This window comes from Brachypodium distachyon, chromosome 1 (assembly GCF_000005505.3).
Source record: "Brachypodium distachyon strain Bd21 chromosome 1, Brachypodium_distachyon_v3.0, whole genome shotgun sequence".
Classification (NCBI taxonomy): domain Eukaryota; kingdom Viridiplantae; phylum Streptophyta; class Magnoliopsida; order Poales; family Poaceae; genus Brachypodium; species Brachypodium distachyon.
Genome location: NC_016131.3, coordinates 65,212,275 through 65,227,953, shown reverse-complemented (window position 1 = coordinate 65,227,953; position 15,679 = coordinate 65,212,275). Strand labels below are relative to the sequence as shown.

At 48.9% G+C, this 15,679-nt stretch overlaps 2 protein-coding genes and 1 long non-coding RNA gene across 3 annotated transcripts; 2 read left to right on the top strand and 1 right to left on the bottom strand.

Annotated features, from left to right (window-relative positions):
• The first annotated feature begins 1,133 nt into the window (after positions 1 to 1,133).
• LOC112270255 lies at positions 1,134 to 2,865 on the top strand. Its single transcript, XR_002962660.1, has 2 exons — positions 1,134 to 1,889; positions 2,012 to 2,865. It is a non-coding gene; the product is annotated as an uncharacterized LOC112270255 (long non-coding RNA).
• A 2,408-nt stretch (positions 2,866 to 5,273) lies between these two features.
• LOC100845018 (receptor-like protein kinase HERK 1) lies at positions 5,274 to 8,263 on the top strand. The gene has a single exon (XM_003558153.4). It carries the CDS (start codon positions 5,580 to 5,582, stop codon positions 8,142 to 8,144), a length of 2,565 nt encoding a protein of 854 aa, XP_003558201.1. The 5' UTR covers positions 5,274 to 5,579; the 3' UTR covers positions 8,145 to 8,263.
• A 109-nt stretch (positions 8,264 to 8,372) lies between these two features.
• LOC100845328 (calcium-transporting ATPase 4, endoplasmic reticulum-type) lies at positions 8,373 to 14,731 on the bottom strand. Its single transcript, XM_010230474.3, has 8 exons — positions 13,092 to 14,731; positions 12,712 to 12,778; positions 12,483 to 12,607; positions 11,775 to 12,053; positions 11,306 to 11,683; positions 10,221 to 10,330; positions 9,895 to 10,123; positions 8,373 to 9,220 (listed from the first exon to the last, which is right to left on the bottom strand). Exons 1-8 carry the CDS (start codon positions 14,514 to 14,516, stop codon positions 8,645 to 8,647), a joined length of 3,189 nt encoding a protein of 1,062 aa, XP_010228776.1. The 5' UTR covers positions 14,517 to 14,731; the 3' UTR covers positions 8,373 to 8,644.
• Between the last annotated feature and the right edge of the window lie 948 nt (positions 14,732 to 15,679).

Here is a 15,679-nt window from a genome sequence, read left to right as displayed (position 1 = left end):
CTCCAAGTCCGGCATCGTTGAGGAACTTAAGGTTCTCAAACACAGCTGGCCATTTACTGGAGTAACACAAACATGCTATACAACTTGATTTTAAGAATACATGACTACTCCCTCCATTCCACCAAACAACTCATATAGATTTGTGCACTTAGACCAAGGAATCTCTCGTTTCTAGTAACTGACCATTCCTATTGGATTAAGAGTAGATGGAGGTAAGTAGTTATTGGCTGGATGCCGGAAACGAGAAAAAATGAGTTGTATTGTGAAACAAATGAGAGAAAAATTGCACTAGTTGTTTTGTGGAATGAAAGAAGTTTTTTTTTATTTTATCTTTTACTCTTTTTATCCTTTGAGGAACATGACCAGGATTCAGCAATGGACATAGTACGGCATAGCATTACAATCATTTTTTTAAGGGTACTTGCATGAAATATTATGTCCAGAGCTAAAAACGGAAAACATACCGGGAACGGCAGGCAGTAATGTGCGTTCTGATTATGTAGAATTAGAAGAGGCTCTTCTTACTTCAAAGGGATATACTTAACATTCTTCAAGACATTCTTAGGCCCAGTTCTTTTAGGGGGATTTTGCCGAAAGCTGCCCCTTCCCTGTGTTTTTTGGGAAGCCGACCGCTAAATTTGATTAGGCTTACAAACTACCTAAGCTTAAACTAGTATGATGCGAGTTTTGTTCTCTCTTTTCTTCACTTGTACTCTCTTCGTTCTTGAATGCAATAAGTCCTAACTTTGTCTTAAGTCAAAAAAATTAACTCACCAAGTTTATAGAAATTTCAACCAACATCTAAAATATTAAGGGTGTGTTTGGGACAGCTCCGTCTCGACAAATTTGATGGAGATGGTCATTCATAGTTTCACATTTTCGTGGAGACCTGCTCCACCAACTCCGTGGAGCTGGAGCTGTCACGAACACACCCTAAGTAAATATAATATGAATGTTGCTAATTTCTTCAATAAGTTTGGTTAAAATTTAAGAAATTTCACAATTTGACATAGAACAAAGTTAAGACTTTTTATTTACGTTTAGGAAAGACAATATCAAAGGATGCACAAGGAACGGTTGAATAATAGGTGGACTCTTGTGTCAAAACCGCATTGCGGGGATGTGCTGGAGCTGGACTCTCTGCCTTCCATCCGGATTTCTCCATGTAGCCTAAACACGTCGCCGCCACCCGTTTCGCCTTGATTCGGGCCTCCAATGGATCAGACGGGACTCCCAGCTCTGCCGGACGAGACGACGCGCTCGCCGACATCCTCCGTCGCCTCCCACCGCGCGATCTCGCCGCCTCCCGCTGCGTCCGCAAGGCATGGCGCGCCGTCGTCGACGACAACCGGCTCCTGCTCCCGCGCACTCGCTGCACGGCCTCTTCATCAACTACATCGACTGCAGGCGCCCGCACTTTTAAGCCCGCCCCTCCGGCAAGCGGCCTGCGATCAACGGCAATTTCCTGCCCGGTGACCCGTACGATTTCGACCCAGTCGTGGATCACTGCAACGGCCTCGTGCTTTACGGCGCATTCCGGGCGTTCTGTGTGGCCAACCCTGCCACGAGACGGTGGGACAATCTTCCCCGCCGCCGCGACGATAGTATGAACTGCCACGCCTGCCTTGTGTTTGACCCTGCCGTCTCACCGCCCTACGAGGTGTTCTCGGTCCCAGACTTGCCTCAGGAGACAGGAAGCTGCAGGTGTTCACGTCCAGCACAAGGCGAGAGAGGTCGTTTGTGCGCCAAGGCGAGGCTGCAGAGACAGTGAAATTTTTTCAACCAGATGCATTGGAGCCATATGTGGGTCGCGGGGGCCCGAGGTGGCGCTACAGTGTGTACTGGCAAGGATCACTCTACGTGCATTGCCGTGGTTCATTTGTCGCGAGGTATATATGCACCGCATCTTAATTTGCCAAATCAACTTCTCAATGGCATCAGCAGTATTTCTCTCACATGCAAAAGTAACTCTGTAAAATGTTGAAACTTGTCGTTCTTAACATTTTTGTAGGTTATCTTTGCCGGATGCTAAGTACCAAGTACCTAGGGGCTAGGGAGTAATACAAAGCCCAATAGATATTGCGGAAAGTAAACTACACTCGCAGTACCTAGGGAAATCAGAAAAAGGGGTCTGCTTTGCAACGATTCATGACAGTTATCAACTTCGGGTCTGGACCCTCGATGAATCAAGCGGACAGATGGATTGGGTGTTGAGGCATCATATTGATCTGAAGCCATGGGCAACCTTATATTGGTCGGGAGACCTGATGGGATTTGACAAAACCTGGATATCTTAGATGAAGGTGATGATTACCATTATGACGAGGATGAGGATGATGATGAAGGAGAAGATGAAAAAGGAGATGGTGATGAAGATCAATATACTGGAATGCTCATGAGGGAGAATTTTGGATGGAACTCTGATGATGAACAGTATTCTGAATATTAAAGATGGTTGTCGAAATATCGACGACGACTTCTACTTCCTTGGGTTTCACTCCTACAAAGAGGTAGTTTTCTTGGAGTTACCGTGGTTTGAAGAAGTTGCTTATCATTTAAATAGCTCAAAAGTTCAGTACCGTGGCAAATTGCGCCCAAAAGACTATGTTATACGACCTACAAATGGCATATACGAATCATTTCCATACACCCCTTGCATGATTGGGGAGCTTTCAAATAGCGCCTCTTCTCGGAGATTAGGCTCTTTGGGCGGCGAACAATTTAAGGAATGGTACGCTGATGTTTAGGTCCTTGTTTTTATTTAGGAATATCAAATTTTCAAACAACTCCTGATCATTTTGTACAATTTGATCATCTTAAGATTTAGTCCGTGTTGTGGCTATCATTCGCTTATTATTTTGATTATTTCTTCTTGGATAGTTTTAAGTACGTACCAGGAAGTGCAACCATATATTTTACTGGCCTGTTGCATTTTCTCTTATTTCTGCACGCACTTTGATCACTTCTAGATGCATTAGTAGACATGTGCTACTGAACTCGATTCAAATTGTCCAATTGCGTCCCAATTCTGCAGTTGTTTCTATGCTTCCCGACAGTAATTAGATAATCAGGTATAAACTAGGTTCGTTTGTCTCCATGGCACAAACACATGCCCTAAAGAGTACAAAAGAAGAAGACATCAGGTGTCAGGTTAGTGCAGAGCAACAGAATAATGAGGCCCATTGAAGGAGTATCAGAACTTCAGAAGAGGTGTGAAATGTATGTAGTGAACTAGTGAAGTGTCAGTTTCTTGGGTTAAATTATGTGCTTTGTTTTACAAGGAGATAAGATCTTTATTCAGTTCCCTACCCCATATCAAATGTTTGCTCTCAGTTCTCAAATGAACCTAATATGCAAAACAGTTGTTTCTCTTCATCTCTTCACCGTTGATTTGATAAGGGTAAATGTAGATATTTGTCATTTAAAAAGTTAAAGGTCAAAGCGTTTCTCTTTTGTTATGGGCTGAAGCCCATTTGCTCTGCCTTTCCCCATACGTGAGAGCAATCGTCGCCTGGTAATCCGGTTCGCCGACGGCGCCCCCGGTGCTCCCACTCCCACGGGACCTCTTGCAGGCTGCAAGCCAGCGGCGGCGCCATGCTCCGCCGCCACGAGCTCTTCCGGTGCATAGCAAGACCTTCTTCCCTTGTCTGGACACGCTGCGCCTGTCCGGCGTGGTGATCTCGCCCCGGCGGCGGCCGGAATCTTGTCGGCCTGGAAGAAGTTAACCATCTTTTTTTGAGGGAAAGAAGTTAACCATCTTATCGACAAGACTACGCCAATTCTCCCGTGGACGTGGTCATACCTGACGTAACTGTCTAATTGACGGTGCTAGCTATACATGCATACGGCATACTCTCCTTCCCAGGAGGCACGTTCTCGTACGTATCTGTGATGTAACAGTTGAGTCCATCAACTCCCGGCCACTTTTGTTTGGTCGTTAGAAAGATGGCGACATGGCCAGCGACCCACAACGTTGAAGTGTACTCGCATAGAGCCAGTGTTAATTCATCAGCTTGATCACCAACGCAGCGCAAACACCACCCTTTAAAAACACAGGAACACGGACGTGATCCGGAACAAGTACGCCGGGGTACCGAGTCAAGGAAGACGGAACCGCGTCGCTTTTTCCCTCCTCCAGGCAGTTGGTTCGTGTGCCCTACCACCGCTGCCAGGTGCGAACCATGCTGTCTGCTTGCGTTATTCTACCAGTAGATGGATAACTCATTCATTCTCTCTTCTTTCCTTTCCTGGTATATATGTCCTATGTACACGACGACAGTCAGCACCGATCCAGGAACATAAATACTCTCTCGCTTTACGAAACCAAGGTGCGTTCCTTCATGGTTCACGAGACATTTGTTAATGAAAACAAAAGGTAATAAGCAACGACTAAGGAAGCTATAGGCATACACATCGGGGTTTTTTTTCCTTCTGAATGAAATCCAGAAGGCGAGAGATCCAATAAACCAATCGATCAACCTGCCTTATCATCCTAGCACCGATACCATGGATCCAAGCCTAAGACGCGTACGTACACACCGGCCGGAAGAAGGAAAAAAAGAAATGGCAGTCATGGCACGCACGACGGTGGTACGAAAACGACGGCTGCGTGCGTGTGTGTGCGTGTGCGTCTTCTGGTCAGGTGGACGACCGCGAGGTGGTTGGAGACTTCTTCCTCGCCCTTTCCCACCTCACGACCCAAAGGTTCTCGCTGAGCACTCTGCAGGAGTAGTATATGCTCCTGCGATAACCACCTTTTTTACTTTGTTCCTGAGCAACAAAGGTTTGTTCTCGTTTTTTCCCTTTGATTCACCGTCGCTTTCGTCTCACCGTCTGCGAATGTCTCGCCGTGGGAACAACAGGACCCATGGAACTTTTCTCTCGTCTCGTTCTCTCACAGCTACGCCTCCAAAGTCACCAAAGCTATGAACTGGTGACCTTTACGGTTTCCGGTGAGCTAAGACCGAAGACCCGTGAAAAACACCTGAAACAGTTCTGCACATTGCCATGCCGTGGGAATTTTTCTCCCTTGTCTTTAAATAATATGGACTTTTTCTTCAGAATTAAACCATAAAGTTACAGAATCAAATAGCAAATAGTATGTGCCAGACAACCTGTAAACCAGGAAAATGACACCATTGAACTTTAAAAGGCTCCCGATAACAATTAAAAATATATCCAAAGCTATCTCTCTACCGGAGATCCTCAGAAAATGACACCGCGGTTGGCAGTGCTCCCCAGTTAATCAAGTGTGCCACCTCCTCCAAACTCTTCTATCACTACAATATTGCCCCCATACCTGATCAAATCAGCGATTAACTCCTGTGGGTATTAGTACTAGCAGTTTCTGACTGATCGCTGTGCTTGTCTCGCCAGCCGCCTCCCAGTAATTTCGAGTCGTCGCCTAAAGCTGCAAGTTTCTGAACAGCTCCTCTGCGAATCGGCCGTCATCTCCGCGCTCTCCGGTGACCGGTGAGGCCAGTACACCCTCCAGTTTGCTCACACAAGCTAGGCTCGCCGTATTTGACCGCGAAGTAGTCCGTGGCCTCCTTCTATGCTTTTGCCGGAGTTCTCGCACCATGCCGCCCCATCTTGATTTGCTCCTGCTATGGCTCCTCGTCGTATCCGCGCCCGTGCTAGCCAGCGCTGCCACTCCCAGCACGGCGTTCGTGCCAGCGGACAACTACCTCGTCATCTGCGGCACGTCAGGGAGCGCCACTGACACCGCCGGCCGGACTTTCGTTGGGGACGGTCGCCTGCCAGCCAGCGCGCTGGCCGCGCCCCAGAGCGTCGAGGCCAACGCATCGCTGAGCTCCTCCAACGGCGATGAGCAGGCGCTGTACCAGTCCGCGCGCATATTCACGGCGCCGGCTTCCTACACGTTCGCCATCAAGAAGCCCGGCCGGCACTTCGTGCGCCTCCACTTCTTCCCCTTCCGGTACCAGTCCTACGACCTGGCCGCCGCCGCCGCGTTCAAGGTGTTCGTCCAGGGCGCGGTCTTCGTCGACGGGTCGTACACGCCGAAGAACGGCACTGTTGTCGTCAAGGAGTTCTCGGTGAACGTCACAGGTGGCAGCCTGGTGATCGCGTTCACGCCGACGGGCAAGCTGGCGTTCGTGAACGCCATCGAGGTCGTGTCGCTCCCCGACGACCTCATCGCCGACACAGCGGCGATGGCGGGCAGCGCTCGTGGCCTGTACACGGGGCTGTCGGCGCGGGCGCTAGAGACGGTCCACAGGATCAACATGGGTGCCCCCAAGATCACCCCGGCCAACGACACGCTGTGGAGGACGTGGCTGCCGGACCAGAGCTTCCAGCTCGACAGCAGCTTGGCCTTGGCTGAGCATAAGGAGGTGCTGCCTTCGGCGATCAAGTACACGCCGGTCGCCACACCGTGGACGGCGCCGGTCGGCGTCTACGCGACGGCGACGAAGCAGAGCACGTCGGGGGGCACCAGCACCATCAACGTGCAGTTCAACGTGACCTGGAGGTTCGGCGCCGTGGCGGCCGGGTCGGACTACCTGCTCCGGTTCCACTTCTGCGACATCGTCAGCAAGGCGGCGACCGGGCTGGCCTTCAACGTCTACGTAGGCGCGTGGCTTGTGCTGGACAACTACGAGTACTCCCGAGACACGATCAACACGCTAGCCGTGCCGGTGTACAAGGATTTCGTGCTGGGCGCCAAGGACGTCAAGGGGGGGAACATCACCGTGAGCATCGGGTCGTCGACTGTGGGTGTCAGCAACGTGTCGCCGGACGGTTTCCTGAACGGGCTCGAGATCATGAGAGTGCTCGGGAGCGCTGGGGCTGGCGCAGAGCCGTCCAAGCGCAGTTCAAAGGTCAAGACCTGGATCATTGCCGGCTCGGCCGTTGGTGGAGCCGCGGTGGCGATGGCGCTCGCGTTCATCGCGTTCAGGATGCTATGTAGGAAGAGGGGGAAGCCGGAGAAGAAGGCGTCAAACAGCACCTTGTCGCCGTTCTCGGCGAGCGCGCTGGGCTCCCGTTCTCGCAGCTCCGGCAAGAAGAGCAACGGCAACACCATCGTGCTCGGGCAGAACGGCCTGGGCGCCGGGTACAGGATCCCCTTGGCGGTGCTCCAAGAGGCCACCAGCGGGTTCGGCGAGGCGATGGTGATCGGGGAGGGCGGCTTCGGGAAGGTGTACAAGGGCACGCTGCCCGACGAGACGCCGGTGGCCGTGAAGCGCGGCAGCCGGAAGACGCTGCAGGCGATGCAAGAGTTCCGCACGGAGATCGAGATGCTGTCCCGGATGCGGCACCGGCACCTCGTCTCGCTCATCGGCTACTGCGACGCGCGCGACGAGATGATCCTCGTGTACGAGTACATGGCCATGGGCACGCTCCGGAGCCACCTCTACGGTGCCGACGACCTGCCTCCCCTGACCTGGGAGCAGAGGCTGGAGGCCTGCATCGGCGCTGCCCGGGGCCTGCACTACCTCCACACCAGCTCCGCGACGGCGGTCATCCACCGTGATGTCAAGTCGTCCAACATCCTCCTCGACGAGACTCTCATGGCCAAGGTCGCCGACTTCGGGCTGTCCAAGGCCGGGCCGGAGCTGGACAAGACGCACGTCAGCACCAAAGTGAAGGGCAGCTTCGGGTACCTCGACCCGGAGTACTTCCGGCGGCAGATGCTGACGGAGAAGTCCGACGTGTATTCCTTCGGCGTGGTCCTGCTGGAGGTGCTCTGCGCCCGCGCGGTCATCGACCCGACGCTGCCCCGGGAGATGGTGAACCTGGCGGAGTGGGCGATGCAGTGGCTCAAGAAAGGCGAGGTCGATCGAATCGTCGACCAGAGGATCGCTGGGACTATACGGCCACAGTCGCTCAAGAAGCTGGCGGACACGGCGGAGAAGTGCCTCGCGGAGTACGGCGTGGAGCGGCCAACCATGGGGGACGTGCTGTGGTGCCTCGAGTTCGCGCTGCAGCTGCAGGTCGCATCACCGGATGATTCAGTCATCGACGGCATGCCGCTGGCACCTGTGGCAACACCCCAGGTTCAGCGTATCCAGTCGATCGCTAGCGTCGCGACTGACACTGCCATGACAGCGAACTTGGGTGATCTCGACGGCATGTCCATGAGTGGAGTATTCTCGAAGATGGTCAAGAGCGAAGAGGTCAGGTGAAGCCTCGTGAACGTTGTAGACAAGAGTAAAGGGCATGTATATCATTTTTTTTATTCTGTAGTTCGTACATTGTAAGCTGTACGTACATAATTTCATGTAGAAGAAAGTTATACCAAGTAGTGATGTGTATTAGACACCAATAAGGAGCAACAGATTCTGCACAGTTCGTTAAGAAATAGCATAAAGTAAACTTCTCTGCATTATCATCGGTCAGACAAGGCTGAGACAGAAGAGTGCACACAGACCAGACGGCCTAGATTCACAGTGAAATATGCCGTGTCTCCAGCACATTCATGACACATAATTTTGTTACAAATGAATAAATGCAGTTTGTTAAACCCACGGCCTGATTATGAGTTCTATATAGTACCCTAACTTCCTGCATGGTTCTGTTTCTCAAGAAATAGCAGAGTCCTTGGAACTCGAGAGACAAAACGATGGGATCTCATCAGACATCTACTCCCATGGCAAACCTGAAATCTAATGCTGAAGACTAGCATCTACTCTTCCTTCCGCTTTCCTAATTGTTTTCTGGCACGAGCTGTCAAGCACCTCCCCACAAACTTAAGAACCTCATCGATGAGTACCACAGGGAAGGCAACTGCTATCACCAAAAGCCATTCGTTGAAACTGAGGGGCACAATTCCGAAGATTTGGGTAAGGAAAGGGACGTAAAGGATCAAAAAATGAAGCCCAAACGACACCGACATTGCCAGAAGAAGCCAGGGGTTAACCCATGGAGGCATGCTCAGAAGGCTGCCATCTTCGGAGAGGGCATTCAGAGAGTTGAACATCTCAATCGACACCAGGACAGACAGGGAGAGGGTCGTCGCTTTTATTTTGCCACCCTGGAAGTAATCGCATGGGTTTGCATCAAACTCAAATGTCCGAGACCCTGCTGTGAATGACGACACATTGAAACCCTCCCATGAAGGGCACTGGCCCCAGTTTGAGAGCTGGGAGTATGAGACAAGAGTGTGACCATCACCAGCCAGATCAATTCCCAGGAAAGAGCCATGAGTGTACCAGATGACAAAGATTCCCACCGTTGCAATCCCAACATACAGCCCAATGACCTACACAGATTATGTTCATAAAATTTCAAGTATTCAAGTATAACCAGAGAGGAATACAATTGCATGAATCAGGTACTGGAGAACATTAATATTCTACACAGGTAACTGAAAATCAAAATCAATAAGGCTACAACATTGTTTAATTGTTATTCGTGATTCATGCTACCTGTCTAAATTTCACTCCTTATTAGCTAACCAGAGCAGTTTTATCTACATATACCCCCACGTGAGTTCCCTCTTCAGTAGTATAGATCACTTAAACCAACACTTGCAGACACATGTATAAATCAATATTACTTGACAGAATTTCAAGTGTAATAATTGAAGCTAAAGTTTGAAGCCCCTTCAAGACAAAACTTAAGAATGACCCACAGATCACATCCTGTACACTAAATGCCGAAAAACATTTTATGTCTGGCTTATAGAGTTGTACTCCCTCCGTCCCAAAATAAGTGACGTGGATTTGTATAGATTCTTATACAAATCCACATCACTTATTTTGGAAGGGAGGTAGTATTAGTTTTTGTTGGCCTGACTAATAGTATAGCAGTTGTCAGATAATGTACCATATACGAATAAAAATGCTACAAGGGACACGTTAAACAAATAGCTTCAACACCACTGATTTAGAAAGAGGATACTTGCGGAAATACATGATGCACAGGAAAACATACCATATAACGGAACAGAATCCAAGGAGTGATCAATGAATCATCACTTCTTCGAGGGGGTTTCTTCATGATATCTTTATCGGGTGGGTTGAAACCCAAAGCCGTAGCTGGAGGGCCATCTGTAACAAGATTGACCCACAGAAGTTGTACAGGAATGAGGCCTTCTGGAATACCTAAAGCTGATGTTAGGAATATGGAGGCAACTTCTCCAATGTTCGAAGAGATCATATATCTGCAATGCAACAAAGATAACATCAACTGGTTGCATTTTTATTTTTATTTGTCAAATAGTAATCAAAAGAAAAGGTCAAACCAACAAAAAGAAGTACCTTATAAAAGCTTTCATGTTGTTGTAAATAGACCTTCCCTCACCAACAGCCGAGACTATTGTACTGAAGTTATCATCTGCAAGCACCATATCTGAAGCTTCTTTTGCAACCTAACATAAATCATCAGAATACAATGTCACAACTCCAATCTGTATATGTCAGAACAGGCAACAACAGCATGCTCTTAGGAACCATGAAATATGAAGGCGTGCCAAGATTCCACACAGACAGACAACGCATTTGCAGAATTATGTCTTCATTAACAAGCATGTGCATATGTGTTCTATATTGAATTATGTATGAGGTCTTATGCACACCACCACCATAGTCTCTGCATTCTTTCATCAACATAGAGAGAGGACAGATAACACCATGAGATCAGAGCTTTGAGGAGTAAATATTGGGCCAAAAAAATGAAAGGTGAATCATACACAAATTTAGAAATCCTATGCATCTTCATTGCCTAAGATATATTGTGTGGATCTTAATTGTTAATAGTATCAAATGTTCTGCAGGGAATTTGAGAGAGAGACCAAGAGCACCAGAACAATGTGACAGCGCAGCAACATTACACAAGACTAGCAAATGCTAAAAAACAATAGTTGCAAGTACAAGCACTTTAAGTACCAGAGAAAAAATTATCTTTACACTTATAAAGATCTGAGTTGGTGGTCGCGAGTTCACTCCAACAAGACTATCACTTAAAGGATACGGAATCATCTAATTGCCACTCATTCTATACGTATCATGATCTTTCAACTATGCTTGATTGGTTTTCATGACTTTCAAGAGTAATTGTATTTTTCAAAAATAATATTTTGACATAATTCTTATTTATCACAAATTTAAAAAATACGAGCGACACATATTTAAACAACTCATGCATAACACAAATTCTTAATTTCGTAGCAGAGCGCGGACATTTAGCTAGTAAGACTAGGGTTCTACGTGAAGCCTAATTCAGTACTCTCAAAATGTCTAGCAGTTGACATTCTTTCACAAAATTGAGCTACAAATAAATTTCACGAATTAAGATAGAACTATTAAGAACAAGGATAATTTGATAACAGAGCAAGAAGGCAGACCTCAGTCCCAGTGATGCCCATCGCAATTCCAATATCAGCTAATTTCAGAGCCGGTGCATCATTCACTCCATCACCGGTCATTGCAACAACTTCACCATCTTCTTTGAGCAACCTAACAATTTCCTGCTTATGTTTTGGCTCTGCCCTGGAGAAGAGAAGGCCACCTGTTTGTCTCAAGAGCTTCTTCTTATCAGGAAGAGCCATGAATTCCTTCCCTGCAAAACTCCTTGAACTAATGTTTTCACTGGGACCAAAAACCCCAATCTCACGGCATATTGCCTCTGCTGTTTCTTTGTTATCTCCTGTTATCACCATAACACGTATGCCAGCAGCTCTGCAATCTTCAATTGCTTTGTGGACTTCTTCTCGGGGAGGATCCTGTGGTAGTTAAATAATAATAATGTTACAAGGTACAACTTAGAATGACATCTATCCTTTAAGAGAATTTTCATGAAGCCGAGGGTCTCACCCTTAGACCAACAAAACCACAGAATATCAGATTATTCTCTATGGAAGAGTAGTATGAAGGATCAAGCAGATACTTGTGAGCGGCATGCTCTTCTCCGTCATATGTTGCAAATTCTGCCAAATCCTCCTTGTAAGCGAATCCCAGACAGCGCAATGCACTGGCTGACATTTCACTAAGTCTTGACAATATGAGTGCCTTGGCACCATCATCCAAGAGCACAACAGATCCATCGAGCAATTGAATATAAGCACTTCTCTCTAGCAGATTTTCTACTGCTCCCTGCAAGAGTACATTGTGCCATGAATGAATATTTGTAGGCCACAGATAACATGACCAAAAACAACGCAAACAACAATATGCCATAACACTTGCCATCACATAAGCAAATATGAAATTCAATGCTAAGTGGTGGCTGAAGCCATAACTACATCCATCAACAGAATAGATGAAGAGAAATGACAGCTGATGGTATGACAAAGATGATACCCTAATTCCAGGAGAAACAGAGGGTGCAAAAAGTGGCACAGTGGTTGAATCGTGACAGTGCACAAGTCAATTATTTCCCACATTATGAGAAATGAGGAATAAAACATTAGTAAAGTAAATTACAGAACAAGATTACTTCTGCGCACTAAACCACTTGAGATACAAAAGTGGAACATATGCTGCTTTGCAACAGAACAAAATTATATGAACGATTCAAAATACCTTCACAAGCAGCAAATTCTTTCCAGAGTCTGCTTTCTTGACAATAACTCCCATTGATTTTCTAGTCCGATCAAATTCCAGAGTCCCTACTCTTTTAGCATCATTATTCCACCACTGACAGCACCCTTGAAAAAACAAACAAATGACAATTATTCTTGATTATTTCCACAAAAGAACTGGATAAAGCCCTCAGACTATAATGTATTGTGCACAGAACAAATCACCGTACTTAGCAAATCCGATGAATCCAGAGATGGAGTATATCCACCAGGAAGGCCCATTTTCTCAACCAGAACCTGGCATACACATAACAGTCACCCAATTTGGCAAATGATCGAACAATAGTAAATTAAGTACATTACAAATGATCAGATTTAGCAAATGCTATTCAAAAACAAGTTTTACTTGTGCAGACATAATTAGAAGCGATACTAACTTAACAACCCATGTTGCTCCACATCTTTCTTTTCTGTTATACACACTACTGTTAGTACATTGCAGTTTCACATGATCTTCCTTTACACTCCTATGTGTTTAGAGGAATGAAATATAAACAACGAAATGTTGAGTCCGCTAGTAAAAGCAACATATAACATTAACAGATCATACCTTCAATGCGGCCTCAGTGGGCATCCCCGTGGCAACATACTGATGCTCGGAGTGTGCAATACTTGCATCATTGCAGAGTGCAGCTATCTTTGCTATCATTTGGAGATTCTCATCCATTTCCAAACTTGGCCACTCATGGATCTTACCATCACTTGGATCATAAGTGGTTCCATCAACCTTAAAGTCCCTCAGTGTATCGGGCCACCTCCCAATCGCCACAAGCTTCACTGCTGACATCTGGTTAGTGGTCAAAGTTCCTGTCTTATCAGAGCAGATCACTGTTGTGCAACCTAATGTCTCAACACTTGGCAACTTTCTCACAAGTGCATTCTTCTGAGCCATCTTCCTTGTGCCTAACGCCAAGCATGTGGTGATCACTGCAGGCAGGCCCTCTGGAATTGCTGCAACAGCCAGTGCCACTGCAATCTCAAAGTAATATGTGCACTTCTCAAATGAGAACTTAAAATTCCTTGGCCATCCATCCACATACTCCCAGGTGAGGAAATACTTCACGTTAATAAGCCAAACCAGAATACAGATCACTCCAATTATGGCAGTCAGTGCCTCACCGAACTCATTGAGCTTCTTTTTCAGCGGCGTATCATCCTCCTCCTGTGAGGCCTCTTGGATCTGCGAGTGGATCTTGCCTATTTCTGTCGCCATGCCAGTTCCTGTTACGACACAGACAGCGCTGCCATTGACAATGGTGGTACCAGCAAAGACCATGCACTCCTTTCCCTGGATATCTGTGTCCTCCAGATCGATCTTGTGGCTGGTCTTGTTAACCGAAGAGGTCTCGCCAGTGAGGGAGCCCTGCTCAACACGGAGCGTAGAGCTGATAAGCTGGAGCACACGCATGTCCGCGGGGACCTTGTCGCCAACGCGGAGCTCAACAATGTCTCCAATGACGAGGTCTCGCGCTGGGAGCCCATGCGACCACCGGCCATCACGCTTAACAGTGGCGTGCTCAGACTGGATCTCCTTCAGGGCCTCAAGTGCCTTCTCGGCGTTGCTCTCCTGCCAGACGCCGACCACGGCGTTGACAATCAGGATGAGGAAGATGACGAGCGGCTCCACGAAAGCGGTGGCCCTGACCTCGCCTCCCTCGGCGCCGTCATAGAGCGCAAGCACGAACGACACCACAGCCGCAGCGAGCAGGATGCGCACGAGCGTGTCGTTGAACTGCTCGAGCACCAGCTTCCACACCGACGGCGGGGCATGCCGCTCAAGCTCGTTGGGCCCGTACTTCTGCAGCCGCGCGGCCGCCTCCTCGGAGCTGAGCCCGCGGTCCGCCGAGACGCCCAGCTCCGCCAGGCACTCGCTCGGGGTGCGCGCCCACACCGGGAAGGCTGCGACGGCGGGCTCCGACCCGGAGCCGTCGGATCCGTCGGGCCGCCTGGCCTCGTCCTGCCCGCCCTTACCCATTGGTCACGACTTGATGCTCGAACGGAGAGGAAACGCTCCTAGGGTTTCCGTCCTCCGCGGCAGCTAGATCGCATGGAATCTTAACCCTAGAAGGGGATGGAGGCGGCTGCCGGGAGGGGGAGACTAGTAGGAAGGGAGGGCGATTGGTGGTGGTGCAGTGTGGATTCGAAAGCAGGGAAGGACGGAGGGGGGGCTTTTGCCTTTACTTCGCCCCTTTTCTTTATGGCGTAAACTACTTTCTTATTCTAAATCGATCGGGACGATGAGAAATTGTACCACTAGTTTAATCGCCGCTTAAATAGAGGGGATTTGGTGGGCTACGCATTGTACGCTCCGACTATTTATCCCAGCATCTCGTTCGACCTTTGCGTCTTTCTGCAGGTGGGACTGCACGTTGTGGGACAGCTGTGTCAGCGAGCGACAGGGTTCGTGAGTGTGGCTTCTTACCGTGCGAATGCGATGATGAGATGAGCGGATTAATTAACCGGTAAGGAACGGGGGTTCTTGGTCGATGGCTTTGCTTGACCCGGAGAGCGGCCACGTGTTCTCTCGAGAAATTTGGGTTTTCAAGCCCTTCGTGCCTGCGGCAGTGGCTCGAGACACTGATACACGGGACCACGATCAGTATGGACCCACATGCAGTGAGAAGGATGCGCTGCTCTCGTCGCTGGCGGGACCGCTTTGCGCGGATCGGGGATGCCAGGAATCTTTTCTGCTGCGGAGTGACGTGACGTCAGTCGCGGCCGCCAAGCATCGCACGGCACGCCGCTCGAGCAGAGCCTTAAACCCATAGGAGTGCTAGTACTAATGACGCGTCTCCAGCCAATCATGACGCGCCACCTGTACTCCTCCGCTCCTTATCGGGCTTCCCCCAGGCCCGGCACGGGAAAGAGGAATTCTGGAAGGTACAGAGAGCGAAGGGCGTCCGTCCAGGAGGCACGGGGGCACACGAACACGGTTTCTGCAGCGCCTTGCGTCTTCGCTTGCCGTGCGAGTGCAGCGTGCACACACGCTTGGGGAATCAACCGAACCTGCTACGGGCAGCAGCGCAGGCTCAAAGCGGCGCACCACGTTGCTGCTCTTGTTCCTTTGGGTCACGACGAGGAAATATCTCCTGTCACGCGCGCGTTTGCTGCTCGCCTGGAGCGCAGGAAGAATCGTGT